At 46.7% G+C, this 15,104-nt stretch overlaps 1 protein-coding gene across 1 annotated transcript; it reads left to right on the top strand.

The window, feature by feature from the left end:
• Positions 1-13,678: 13,678 nt before the first annotated feature.
• Positions 13,679-13,987, top strand: LOC147959858 (uncharacterized). The gene has a single exon (XM_087532966.1). The coding sequence runs from the start codon at positions 13,679-13,681 to the stop codon at positions 13,985-13,987; it is 309 nt and encodes a 102-aa protein (XP_087389092.1).
• The last annotated feature ends 1,117 nt before the right edge of the window (positions 13,988-15,104 follow it).

The following is a 15,104-nucleotide window of genomic DNA, read 5'->3' as shown; positions in this document are numbered from 1 at the left end:
AAGCTCTGGTGATGACGCCGTCTTGGGCTCCACGGTGACCTCCGTCTCGTAGTCCTCCTGGTCTTGGTCTCGTTGCACCGAAATGGCAACCTTTGCCTGATGCCTCGGTACTCCGCGGTTGCGCTTGCCCCCTTTGCACCAAAGAGGAAAGGAGGACGCTGCGCAGGCTGGCACCCGCCTGGCGCCCTGAGTCGTCATGGCTTGCGTCACGGGCACCTCGTGAGGTACCTCGCCTTGATCTCTCCGCCTCCTCGTGAGCCAGCCTGACGAGGCCGTGCCTGAGGAAGCTCCGCGTCGTCCTCCCCGCGAGGCTTGGCCCCTCGCGAGGGTCTTGGGTTTATGTTGGTGAAGATGGGCCGTGCTGGGCCCCCTTTGAGCCACGCCGCAGGCCGCAGGCAGGCAAGTCTGGGGACCCCCGTTCCCAGAACACCGACAAAGTCCGATACTTGCGACCCTCTCTCCTACTTTGGGCTGCAGAGCGTGGCAGCACATATCAGGATATGGTGCATGGAGAGACGCATGGTACGCTGTGTACACACAGTTTTGCCTAATGAGCGAAACCACTCTGCCATCATGATTCTTGTCGTCCGTTATCTCCTGGTTAATCGGATAATTCAGTCCGAGAAACAGAGAGCATGTACCAAGGCTACTTACCAACCTCTTGTCAAAAATTCCTGAAGGACTAGAGAAGCTGGGATCCTGCTCAAAGACCTTGCAGTGATTGTGATTGTATTCCGCGAAACAACACGTCCGGTACGTGCGAACGATCATCAATCGTTCACTGTCGTCTGATCGAGCCAGGAACCACCTGCAACTGCCATGCCGCTTTTCTTTGAAAGGTTCTAGGATTAGGAAGGGTAGGGACACCAGGCAGCCTATAGCATCATATCAAGTTGGAGTCAAATAAAAAAGGGCTCGTACTGTAGTCAATCTTAGGAACAACATTTACGAGCATGAATATTTTTTCAGTAAATGTTGACAGTAATATAAGCAAGCCATCATGATATCATAGGAAAGTAACATACTATTGTAACAGCCGTTTGTAGCGATGACTGGAGTAGGCCAGCAATACATCCAGCCATAGAAGGAGTCCACAGCGTAAATGAAGCCCTTGTGTTCAGTGGCATCAGAGAACCATGGAGGATGAATGATCCTGCAATGGACGTGCAGATTTATCCACTTACCACAGTGACCTGTCAGATAGGCCAGACCGCGGTTGAAGAACGCAATTAGCCTGAAGTCTTTATAGTTCACAAATCTTGTGGGCACTTGGCAGATTACAACCTTGAGCAAATCAAACTTGGTCTCATGTTGGCTACTGTAAGATTCTGAGTATTCTAGGCCATGGTGCCAAAGCAGTGTAGTGTTAATCGAAGGAAGGGGGATCAATCACATGGTGTAGACCTCCACGAGCATCCAGTTGCTCCGACCATCGACGAGAACCATCCAAGACGTGTTCATGTCGACCCAGTACCTACCGTTAATGTAGTTGAGGGTGACAAGGATCGGATCGCAGTCGAGGGGGTTGATGCTCGCCACCCTATGATAGTTATGTTGCGTGACACGCCATTTCTGAAGATCAAGCGGCATCGACAAGCAAGGAGCTAGATTAAAAAGCTCTGGCCTAAGCTCCGTCTTGAGGGCTTTGAGTAAACGGTACAGCCCCGACGAGCACGGGGCGAGTGGCATGGTACTAAGATTGTCCACACGCGAAACAATGAGCTTGATTACCTCTGTGGGGAGCAAATTCTAGCCACTCTTTCGGCGGATGCTGCTCGGTTCTGCCATTGTTAGTGCTTGGGTCTCGGAAGAGGGGGGAGGCGCCTTAGCGGGGATGGAAGATTGGACGATCATGTGCGGACGAGGATGGAGAAGCAAATATGTGATGTAGGAAGTGGAGAGGTGATGATGACAACAGTAGCCACTTGACTTACTTGACACATCCTAGTAGCGTAGGGTCATATAGATGCCAGGCAACTTGCTTGAGTGATCACAGTGCTAGTACTCCCTATAGTACCTACTACTATGCCCTAGTTTGCATATATTGGAGTAGGACTCTGCTCTACTGCTAGCACCGAAGGAGTAGTATATTCTAAAATAGTTACAAACTTCAATGCCCGAGCGTGGAACGACTACGAACCGCCATCGGTGCTAACTCCAATCCCCAGCAAACGTTCACTTGGAGACATGGCAGTTGCAAACGCCCGCAACGCAGTTACAGTATGTGTGTAAGGGTGGCGGTTTTGTCAAATACTATGGCTTAAAAATAGGCCACCGTCGGATGGAAATATGACAGTTATGTGGGATTCGCCAGGATTGGGCTCGTGGCGAACAATCGCCAAATATCATTACTAAAAAAAGGTTAAAACACCCAGGGCTATAACTTGCACCGCCTGACCACTAACAATGATACTAACATAGTTGTAAAATGGTAAAAGAACGTGTCTATGTGGTGTTTGGAATTATATGCAAACTAGCAAGATGCCCGCGCATTTCAGGAAACATCAAGATGCATTTTTTTTACAAAACACGTGTTGTGATTAACCCATGCAGGAGTAATCCCATGTGTAAAAACTAATGATATCTCGAGAATTTCATCGGAAAATTGTATCTCAAGAATTTCATCGAAAAAATGATATCTCGATAAAGATGAGAGATAAGGTGAGGAGGAGTGGGGCGTGGTGGTGACTGGTGGTCGGACTGGGCGGAGGCATGGGGATACGGCGCCGGCAGCGGCTACCATGCCAGATTGTTCCAGAGACTTCCTTTTTTAATTGCTCAGCAATGAGGTTGTGGGAGATAAGGATGAACGAGGCAAGGCCTTATTTGGAAATGTGGAGAGGGGTGTGTGTATCTTTTTACAAAATTGCCATAGTTTCCTTCCTATCCGTCAGATATAGATCAGACGACCTATATTGCAGGATGGCAGGCACACCATCATCACCAACTCTGTTTTTTTAATCTAGGGAGTACTAGTAAGGACACCATCTACTGCTTTGTATGCTACTCCTGCACTCCATTCGGCGGGCGCAACGTCCCCTACAGCCACTCCCTCCTGCGCTCCATTCGGCGGGCGCAGCGTCCCCTACAGCCACTCCCGTTTCATGGACGGCCTGGTCAATGCCTGCAAGTTGCCCTGCGTCTACAAGAGTTTCGGCTGCGAGAGGTACGTCGACCAACACTTCCTGGTGAAGCATAGTTCTAGATGCGGGCACGCTCCCTGCTACTGCTATGAGTGCACGCCGCCATTTGATGGCTCGCCAGCGAGCCTCGTGCATCACCTCATGGCACCGTCTATCAATCACTACTGGACCACGGTGGTGAACATCAAGTACGAGACATGCTACCCGTTCGCCGTGCTAGAGTCGCTGGAGGATCACCGCCGCCTGCTAGTCGTGTAGGAGTACGACAACGTCTTCCTGTTGGCCATGGGCACCGGCAAGGCCCGCATAGGCCGCCGCCTCGTCTCTGTAGTGTGCGTCAGGGGCAACACCACTGACGCTGACACGAGGTCGGTGTACGGGTGCGTGCTCACTGTTACTACCCCTCTGAAGTACAAGGGTGCCCACGCCGCCTCCATCATGCTGACTGGGACTGTGCCGAGCTGCTCCGTTCCCGACAATGTGGACATGGAAGACGCCTGGTATGATTTTCACCCCAAGATGATGCACGGGGACTCCAAGGAGGTTCACCTGGTCATATGCATTACCAAGTCAACTATTCATCATTAGTCTTCGCTCAATGTAATCCGTTGTCTAAGCATGTGGAGACTTCTTATTTATATAGTATAGAACCTTCCATGCATGATCTTCCTCTATTAGAGTATCATCCTTGAATAAAAGTGTATCCATTTATGGTTTAGTCTACAATCTTCCATGTATGATTTTGCTCCATTAGAGTTCTCGCTTGCCATTTATGAGATTAATTGAGAATTTTTACTACAGAAATGGTGAAATACTTATGATGAACTATTTCTTACATCTCCTCTGCCCCCTTCCAAGTCATCCTGATTTACTCCCTCCGTCTAGGTGTATAAGAGCATGGTTAATAGTATAGCCAACTGTTGACTATAAGAAAGTGCCATGTCATCTATAGCCAACTTATAGCCAACATGTATAACAATTAGCTATAAGTATGTACTACTTTATTAATACATGACCCACTTTCCACTCTCACATAGTGCCTAGAAGCACGTGCTGCAGCTGGCTCTTGCATGAGATCCTGCTTACATTCTCTCTCCTATACTCTCTCCTCCAACTAAGCATTAGAAATATTACTTAACTTCTTACAGCCTGCTGACTGTACCTTATTATACTCGCTCTAAGTCACCTTACGAAAACCAAATAATCCCAAAACACTTAGGCACGGTGCATTAACTCCCACCACATTTCTTGTTTCTTGACATATCAACCAATAAGAGATGTGGGGCGTGCATGTTTTCAACGACTCAAGACTACCAAACACGACATGAAGTGGTTAGTTAATTGCATGTGATGCTATTAATTAGCAAGTAAACATTAAGTTATCTCATTTCCCCCTCCTTCTTGGTCACGATGCATAACCTAAGATGACTTATTTACCTAGACGGAGGGAGTACATTCATGGTGGTCTAGAAAAAATAAACAAAATCGATACTCAAAAACTAATTCTTAAAGATCATTTCTTGCAAAGCACAATAAGTGTTATTTCTTCACAAGTTTTGGATGCAGGTTGAATAGTTGAACACTTCTATTTGCAAAAGATACTTTTTTTATCTATTTAGCCTACATTTACTATTCACTCGGATGTTTGTGAGCTCTAGAGAAGAAATAATATCCGAAGAAACCTATTGATACTCATTACACATGAGATGACCCCCACATACTTTGTCAAAATAAATAACTCCCCGATCAATGCATCTCACTGTTTCGTGCAACGCACGGGCACTTTACTATATATAGTACGACCATAAATTTAATTAACATTATATATAGTACGATAAATGCTCATGCATATAACCATAAATTATATCATTGAAAACTATGTTCAAATACGAATCCAATGATATAGTTTTTGTTGACATTCACTAACATTTTGTCAGTTAAATCTTCAGTCAAATTACACGGGGGACTAATAAAACACGACTGAGGTAGTACTAGTGTAGAGGGCGACACTTCATGGGAGTCTCACCCGTTCGTGGCGCGGCCGTAAAGCCGTCATATCACAAAACCCGACCACTCCCAGTAATAAGTGGCGTGGTAAAATAAACGAACAAGCAACCATCACATCCCTCTGTCTTTTTTGCATTTCATCTCGCTGTATTTACTTTGCCCGGTTCATCTCGCACACTCGATCCCTAGCTACTACTCCTAGTATCCCTAGCTACTACTCCTAGGGCCAGTTCTTTTGGCGGCTTAAAAAAATAAGCCGTCTCTTCCCCAGCTTTTCCCATAAGACTAGTCAAAGTGGAAAGTAACATAAGGCGCCTCACTCATTCATTTGGGCTTCTAAATTATTACCTCCATCCTGGTTTATTAGTTACCATTGTAATTTGTGCGAAATTTTGACCAAAGATTTAACTGAGAAAATGTTAGTGCATGTCAACAAAAGTTATATAATTTTTGGTGACATGCATAAACATTTCATTAGTTAAATTTATGGTCAAAATTTGTGACACAGATTAGAATGGAACTAATAAACCAGGATGAAGGTAGTAGTTATGGGATTACTAATCTAGAAGCCTAAAAGAACTAGCCCCTGGTACTCCTAGTAGTAGTACCCAAGTTGGAATTCCAATTGCACGACATAACTTGTTAGGAAAAAAATTCGATACAGGGTGTACAAAGCGGTTTGGGAATTTGCATGCCTTCCCGACCAGTGAGATACTCCATACAAAGTACGATAGAGAAATAACCACAGAGAAGGAAACTAAAAGTAAACAATCAAATGAGAATTTTTGCATATCTTTTGCATTGAATCGTTTCACAAGCTTGACTAGTGTTGTTTTTCTACTTTTACAGAAACCGCATAGTAATGTTAAAACATGCATTTGCACATACGTAAGTAATAGTAGTAGCACAGTCTGCAAGCATATATAGAGAGAGACGTGTTTTGCGATATATAGTTAAGTTTATGCTATATGCACATACTTACAAAACGCGTACGGATACACAAGGTTTCCAAAAATTTCCTTTTACATACTTAATTAAAGACGCTAATAAATCCTGAACGTTCGGGATTTATCATTTGCTTCCCAAAACTAATGAGATCGCCTTACAAAACTAAATTATTCCTAATAAAAGCCACATCGGTCGCAGGAGCACTTGCGGCGTGCCACGAGTACTCCGGTGCGCAGTCGTTTCCCAACGCGCCGACACAACACCTCTTCCTCAGCCTCGCAACTTGCGAGGTGCTGATTGGTGGCTAGCCGATGGGCGAGCGCGATCTCACCGGTGTGGTGACCTGGCGCCAATAGGTACTCCTCCTTGCTGGAAGTGTGCACCCGGTCCACGTACCACCATGCGTAGATGAGGCGCTTGGTCCCGACCGCACTCAGGGCTTTGGCACGGGCGTCCTCCACCACCCTCATGGCCCTCACACGAGCCTTCCGCCGAAGAGCCAGTTGCCTGACTCTCTCGGACGTGACATAGGCCTGCCAGGCAGCATGCCTCGCGGCGTGCTCTGCCGGAGGCAATGCCTCCCACAAGGAGACCTCCATTTCTTTCCAAAGCTCCTCAAGGCTGGGAGGCTCGGTGGGTGGTGCGACGTTCTCCTCGTAGTGGGGAGCTGATAGGTCCTCTGACGCGCGTGTTGGTGAGACTGGGAACGCCGACGCGTCGCGACGAGGAGCGGAATGCTGACACATCCACCTTAACGCGTCACGGCGAGGAGCGGAATGCCGACACGTCCTCCTCGACTAGTGGCGGCGAGGAATGGAACGGCGACATGTGACCCTTTGCGCGGTGCAGCGAGGGGCGCCTAGGGCTTGGGAGGGGCGATGCCATGGTGGTCGACGTGAGAGGGAGGGGGAGGAGATAGCGATGAACCTGAGCATTCTTCTGAATGCCGTGGGAGGCACATTATTTATAGCGAGCAATGGCACACCTACGTAAGATATGTTGCTTGATTAACATAATAGCTACGTGGGCATATTTGTTGGACTAAATTACGGGGGAGGGAAGGGGTGGAAATATTGCTAGTCACAAAGGATTGGACGAGCGCGGGGGAGGAGAGTCATGCATGTAGGTTTTTTTCACACGGGGTGGAATGGTGGGACTATCGGAGGGAGAAAGAGAGTCAAGCAGGCAGATTGTTTTCACACATGGAGAGGAAAAGATTTGGAGATGAACGGGCTTCCTGCAGGTATGGGGAACGGTGCATAATAAGTCATCTTGCATGCCGGGCTAGGTATAGTCTCAAGTCATTAAGAATATACACGCCCCACACATGTTCAGATTTCAAGGTGCACTAAATTATTGCATGCGATGATTAAGGCTGCACACGGGAATAGCGAACATGCTGATGTGGGAAATAATTAAAGAAGAGAGGGGGGGTTAGAGTAACATAGGTAGATACCGTATCATGTTAAGTACTATGCTACTTTGTGTCATGCATGGCACTATAAAGGTAGTCCCGTATCATACACTAGTATCATGCACATGATACTAGTATATGATACTTTCCACTATGAGTAGCCTAAAGAGAATATTGACTAATGCATGTAAAAATCTTTGTAATTTACTAGTGTTCATGCATGCATGCAATGCGATAATGCATTGGTAAACACATTTTTTTGTGAAGAGCGATAGCATTAATTGAGTACTTTTACAGACTACAAAAACTATTCCACCGCCTCTATCTTGGTAAGAGTAGGTGAAAATTTTGAATCAAGCCCTTTAAACTAGAAGGGAGGTAGTAGTACTCTAATAGCTAACCTTGTTGTGATGACTAGATAGGACATGGCACGCACCCGGACGGAGGAACTAGTCTGCATTGTCCATATAAGTTTTGTCTGAAGTCAATGTACCTCTACTTTGACCAAACTTATAGAAAAATGTTTCAACATTCACAATGTCAAATCAATATTTTTATACTCATTATGAAATGTAGTTTCATAAAATATATATTTGGTATTGTGGATATTGATATTTTTAGTATAAATTTGGTCAAACTTTGCAAATTTTGACTTGACACAAATCTTAAGCAGAGTAAAAAAGGACCAGAGGGAGTATCATGCATGCGAAGTAGGCAAAAAATTGCTCATTTATAGCCGTCCGAAGTCTCAAAGGGCGTGACCGTGTGAGGGAGGCGAAGGTCGTGGGAGGCATGATGGTTGACGGAATTAAGTAAAGTTACATGCATGCGCTGGAATGGCGTGCGAACACGCGGAAGCTATACCGCCAGGCCTACGATATGGGTCTAGTAGACTTGAAATCTAGTGGGTCCCGCATAGTACTCGAGAACTCTTTGGGGGCATGCAGCCGTTTATCCACCGGGCAAGCCACCACCCCACGCCGTTCGCACTCCCTACTCGTCCTCTTCTTCTACCTTACAATAGTTCGCTCCCAGTCGTCCCGTCCTTTCACATTACACCAGTTCCACTTCTCCTAACTCGCCCACAAAATCCATGGCCTCCCAAATCTCCATGATCGGAGGTGAGTACAAGGTTAGAACCATCACCAGCGATGAGTTCATCGTCATCTACACCCGTAGATCCGCGATGGTGGAAGCATGCCTTGGTCGCTTCCTACACATGTTCAAAAGTTCAAAGGATGAGTGGGTCTCTAGGCTAGATGTTGAGTACACCACAATCTTGGAAAGTGAGAAGCTTCTAAAGGAGGCAGAGAAGAAGAAGCCCGCCAAGATCCAGCTTTGCGTACATAACATGTGCCTGGTCTACCACATATGCCATGCTGACGTTAGGTGCCAGGATTTTGAGTTCTTCCTCACGGATAATAGAGTGAAATTCGTTACTGTAGACTTTACGAACGACAGGAGAGTCCTGGGTCGGATAGGCCTCATTGTAGGCCAGCCCTTTGATCTCTAGAAGGAAAGCCTGGTTTCCTCCTCTTAGCCTTCAATGCTGACCCTGGCAACAACCATGATTGATCCTTCGTACGCTCAATTGAAGAAACCTCACCCGGAGTTTCATCATGCATGGGAGTCAAAGACAATAGATGAAGATCACATTGCGTACACAGCAACGGATGCCTACCTTTTTTTAAATATGTACAAGGGTTGGATGAAGAAGCAGAGCCCAGTGTTCGGTTCAAGCAAAGAAGTGTTGGCGGAGAGGAAGAGGAAGAGGGGCGAGGACGAAGTCAAGGACGTGGACTCGGACTTCGAGTAAGGTGGCAGTGTCGTTGCTCATGCTGGTTGTACTGCAGTGTCAAGTGGACTAGTTGCTTAGTTTTATTTCAGGGGGTGTGTTGTGCTGATCCCCCAGCAGAACTATGTTTATGTTCTTTCTCGTTATTTGAATTCTTTAGTATGTACAGTAGTACTAGTATGTCTTACTATTGTTCTTCTTGTAGTTGGTACTACTACTTGTATCTTCGCGTTCCTACTATACTTAATGCGTACTACTCCCTCCTTTTCGGTTTATAATTTGGGTCAGTCGGTTTGTGAAAGAAGTTCGACGGAGCGAAGGAAGAAGACGATAGAGAAGCTACCCTAGTATCTATATTAGGGTGGCAGGGTGCCCGTGACCTATCTTATGAGTGTTGGGTGTGGAATGCAGTTCGCCGGAGAAAATGGATCGTGCCCGGGGTTAAACGGATGGCTGGGGTGGGGGGAGCATGGCGGTGGCAGGCGGTTCAGGGCAGGGCGGGGCGGCGGTGGCAGGCGGTTAGGCCTGTGGCGAGTTGGCGACTCAATGCCTGAGAGAGAAGATGAACAGTGCATCAATTTTAGAGGTTGAAGAAGCCCTTTTGGCCGTCCATGTTGCATCCAACGACTCACAAGGGTCGACTGACCCAAATTGTTCCCTCAGATGGTAGGATCCATGTGGCATTCAAGGTCTCGAAGGTAGATTCCACGTCCGCACCCAGTTTGCGGGCTCGGCGTGGGCGCGACCGGCTTCCGCCGTGACAGCCACCATGCGCGCCTCCTCCGCGTGGGCAGAGACGACAATGACACACTAGCTCCTCCTCGCTGTCATGCTGGAGCACGCGCTCGTCCTGCTCTTCATACGCTGCGGGCATAGACGTGGCTCCACCTGCTCGCGTGCTTGGCAGTGCGGTGACATTGCGAGGAGGGACTGCAGACGATGTGAGCGGGCGAGCCTTCGGCTTCATGGCACATGGATGGAGGGGACACGATGGTGATGGGCGAGAAATGGTCGGCCGGAGCAGGCGGGCGCCGGCATGCACAACAGTGGCGGCGGCATATTTATGACTGCGCGTATGGGAGCTTAGTTTAGTTTTATATAGGGTTGGTCAAACTTAAAAGAATACCGTACTAGTACACGTAAACATTAGACTGAGGCAGCGCTTATACTACCACATTAGTTAGCACATCATCCATATGGAATCCTGTGCAAGCGCATGCACCGCGGCCGCGCGGTCGATCGAATAGTGCGTCACCTTGTCGCGCTCGAAGGACATCCACCGAACCTTTTTGTGTGTGAAAACAATCCTCGGATATTACTCTACTTTTTTTCCTAGAAAATTTCTTCACGCTAAAATATTTCCATATATTTGAATTTAGCTTCAGTTCATGCTTATTTGGATTTGGACGTTTTAGGTGCGCCCTAGACATTTTTTTAATACTGACTCTGTGTGTGACTGAGAGAGAACGCGTGTATGTGTCCATATGTGTGTTGTGGCGGAAGGGCAATGTGGAGATGGTGTGTGTGTGATAGAGACATAGAGAGGTGTGAATGTGCAAATGATCATGCATGAGTGAGACATAGAGAGATGCCGATACGTTGTGTCTACATGAGAGAACGGACTTCTATTTGTACTTGTGTGTGTGCGAGAGAGAGGAGCATCCGTAACACAAGGACCATCTCTCTCGATTCATCCGTCCCTCGCACGATCGCATGTAACACATGCATCAACGCATACATTTTGACACCCTCACCCGGCCCCTACCCACCTCAAGGCCCGCACATCGCTCTCTATCTCGCACACAAAATCTCTTCGTGAAAACCCTATTTAGCATGTAGCTTTTCGTCACATACACACACATTCTCTCCATAGGTTTGATTTATCTCAATATCTAACGCACACACACAGACACTGCACACACACTCCCCCTCCCCCAAGCACACAATTCATCTGCATCCAAGGTTATATGGCGACCACTCTCGCTTGTGCTTCTCTGCACCCCAGCATGCACACCACCTCAATATTCAAAGAGGGAATCGAGGAGATCGAAGACGGCGACCACACTCCACTAGAGAATGCGGGGCCATTTGGAAGTAGGATGATGTGACGACGGCTGACTGACTCCTCCCCCCTCTCCCCCCGCACAAAATTATCAATCCCTCAACCCATGAGATCCTTCCCCTCTCGTCCATGTTTTTCTAGCCCTCTCATCAAAACCGTTGTCTCTTCTCCTTCCACGTGTACAAAATCCGGATGCACACGCATCTCACGTATATGACATGTCTCCATCTTTCTCACAGACCTAACTTATTCCTCTCTCTCTCTCGTTAGGTTTGTCTCCTACTCTCTTGCCCACATACATACAATCTTTCTTGCCCTATTTGATCCATCTTCGCAAGCTCTCTCTACATGTTTCATTCACACATTGGGATGTGTTCAAAATGTTGCTTTTATAATGGATCATGTAGAGTTATGGTTGGTTTTGTTGCATCCTACAAAAGTACAACGTAATAACTATGAAATGCATTTAGATTTTCATTTGACTGGGATTATGTGAGTTTGAGCAATTGTGAAGTACTATAGACCTCGTATCCATCTTGGAATTCAACAATGATTCTGACTATTGAATTTTATAAACCATTACATTCGAAGTCAGTAGACTAATATATTTATTTCACAATTATAACAAACGATTAATTCCACTACGAACTAAGAAAACAAATGTGTACTTCCTCCGTTTTTATTTAAGTACGCATATTAGCATTGGTCAAAGTCAAGTTTTGTAAACTCTCACAAAGTTTATAACAAAAAATATTAACATATACAATAGCAAATAAATACCATTAGATTCATTATTGAATGTACTTTCACATCATACATACGTATTTGTTATGGTAAATGTTTATATTTTTCTATAAACTTGGCCAAACTTTAGGAAGTTTGACTTCAGTCAAACCTAATATGCAGAGTTAATAAAAACGGAGGGAGTACTAGCAGTTACTAGTACTACTCGCTAGTTGCTTAGGCCAATCACCCAACACGTCAAACGGGGAGTTCAGTGTTACAAATTTTTGAGGCCAGCGGGAAAATCTCCCGCGACCCTGATTCGAGTAGTGCAAAGTTACCATCATACCCTTAGGAACAGGCCTACAGATGCTGGTTTCTAGGGGGTTGTTTTGGTAACTTCAGGTTCAGCCTACCCAGCCAACCCCACCCTAGCACCTAGAGTAGTACACCTAAATACTCCTCATTTTCTATCCCCACCGCAAAATAGACTTCTCCACGACACCGCAGCCTTCGTGATCCTCCCCTTCTACATCGGCGCACTCGTCTACCGCAGTGCATCTGCCTCATCGACGACGTCGTACGCCGCACTAGAGCTGGCCCACCGTCATCGTCGTACACGGAGCCTCTTCCCCGACATCGTCTTTCACAGTCTCAGATGTGCTTCCCGGAAGCCGATGCCAAGCGCAGAAGCACCACCGTCGTGGACAATGAACTGACTCCCGTTGTCGACCATGATGCACAGAGGCCGCCACGACCATCGTACTCCTCCTCGATTGGTAATGTGTATATTGAATGTCTTAGCAGTACATGTGCAGTTCCAATTTTGTTCATACCTACCCTTCAAATTTCTTGGTTGCTATTGTTCCCGTAAAAGCAATTGGTTATAGCTTGCATTGTCCAACAGAATATCACCTTGTAATTGTGCGACACTCCTGTATTGCGCTGTGCTTTGGTAGGTTCTTCATCTACAACCAGTAGTGTGGCAAATGATGGAAAGTTTTTTATAACTAGCAAGATGCCCATGCATTAGATGGAATATCAAGATGCATATGTATGAGTAGTTTATCTTGTGGGAGAAAAGGATGAACGAGGGAAGGCCTTATCTGCAAACATGGAGAGATGTGTGGGTATCTTTTTGCAAAATTGCCATAGTTTCCTTTCTATCCGTCAGATATGTCGGCCTATATTGCAGGATGACAGGCATCGTCATCACCAACTCTATTTTTTATAAGAGAAGCAGTGATAAATATAAATATCAAAGAATATATAATATAATATATATATGTAATATACATATAAGAGTAGAGAAGAGAGTAGAGATAGCATGGACGTCGGGAAAGGATCGTGCGCGCGCGGGAAAAAGCGGCCGGGCACGCGCTAGTTTTGACGCGCGGCGTCGGGCGTGCTTTATAAAATCCAACGTCCACCCATCGCTATGTGCCTCGCCACCACTCTCTCCCCACTCTTTTTCGCCGCGCCACTGCTGCGCCACCATGCCACCGCGCCGTCGGGAAACTTGGGGCTAACGCGGCATCCGCGCGTACCCCTCCGGCGGCTTCTCCGGTGAGATCCAGTTCCGTGAGATGCGCCTCGGCCTCATCACTTTCAACACCACCAACGAGGCCGCCCATGCATACAACGCGGCAGCGTTGCGCCTCCGACGGCCTCGTAGCGACATGAACTTCCCCAACGTGCCAACCCGGGAGCGGCCGCAGGAGCTCGTGCCTCCGCCATGGCTTATCACCGACGAGGATCGTTGCGACAACCGGAGGCGGGAGCACCGTCTCGGTATCATGGCACTGTGGCGCCAACGCTCCCCGCAGGACATCATCAATGAGTGCGAGTTCTATGTGCAAAGGAGGGCGGAGAGGGAGAAGAGGAGGGCGGAGTGAGCCGCCTATTGCTACCTCTTGAGCACTGCGTTGGTTTTCCCTTGAAGAGGAAAGGGTGATGCAGCAAAGTAGCGTAAGTATTTCCCTCAGTTTTTGAGAACCAAGGTATCAATCCAGTTGGAGGCTACACGCAAGTCCCTCGCACCTACACAAAACAAATAAATCCTCGCAACCAACGCGATAAGGGGTTGTCAATCCCTACACGGCCACTTACGAGAGTGAGATCTGATAGATATGATAAGATAATATTTTTGGTATTTTTATGATAAAGATGCAAAGTAAAATAAAAGGCAATGAAAATAACTAATGTTGGAAGATTAATATGATGAAGATAGACCCGGGGGCCATAGGTTTCACTAGTGGCTTCTCTCAAGAGCATAAGTATTTTACGGTGGGTGAACAAATTACTGTCGAGCAATTGACAGAATTGAGCATAGTTATGAGAATATCTAGGTATGATCATGTATATAGGCATCACGTCCGAGACAAGTAGACCGACTCCTGCCTCCATCTAATACTATTACTCCACACATCGACCGCTATCCAGCATGCATCTAGAGTATTAAGTTCAAGAGAACAGAGTAACGCTTTAAGCAAGATGACATGATGTAGAGGGATAAATTCATGCAATATGATAAAAAACCATCTTGTTATCCTTGATGGCAACAATACAATACGTGCCTTGCTGCCCCTACTATCACTGGGAAAGGACACTGCAAGATTGAACCCAAAGCTAAGCACTTCTCCCATTGCAAGAAAGATCAATCTAGTAGGCCAAACTGATGAAGCTATGTACCTAGGGTAGGGGCATGGACCTGTCCTAAGAGCCCTACCCAAGGACATCCCTGGAAGAAGTCACCTTTCAATCGACTTGAAGGTATCCCACTCGACGGATTCAAGACACTCGACCAGGAAGCTACCACTCGACTACGAAGCCAACCACTCGACTGACAAGAGATCTAAAGTCACTCCGCAAGCAAACGGTCGGCCATTAAGTAGTCTTTATGGTCATCATAGCATTTTAATAGGGACGTTACCAGTAAAGCCCAGTCTTAATGTATTTTAACCCTGCATTACTGAGGACCGGAGGGGTCTGGCGAACTCTATATAAGCAACC

Source organism: Triticum urartu, chromosome 7A (genome assembly GCF_056163025.1).
Source record: "Triticum urartu cultivar PI428250 chromosome 7A, HENAU_Tu73, whole genome shotgun sequence".
Lineage (NCBI taxonomy): Eukaryota > Viridiplantae > Streptophyta > Magnoliopsida > Poales > Poaceae > Triticum > Triticum urartu.
This window is presented reverse-complemented; position numbering and strand designations above follow the sequence as displayed.

Coding starts and splice junctions, on each gene's coding strand:
- LOC147959858 (XM_087532966.1), top strand. CDS start 13,679: ATGCGCCTCGGCCTCATCACTTTCAACACCACCAACGAGGCCGCCCAT.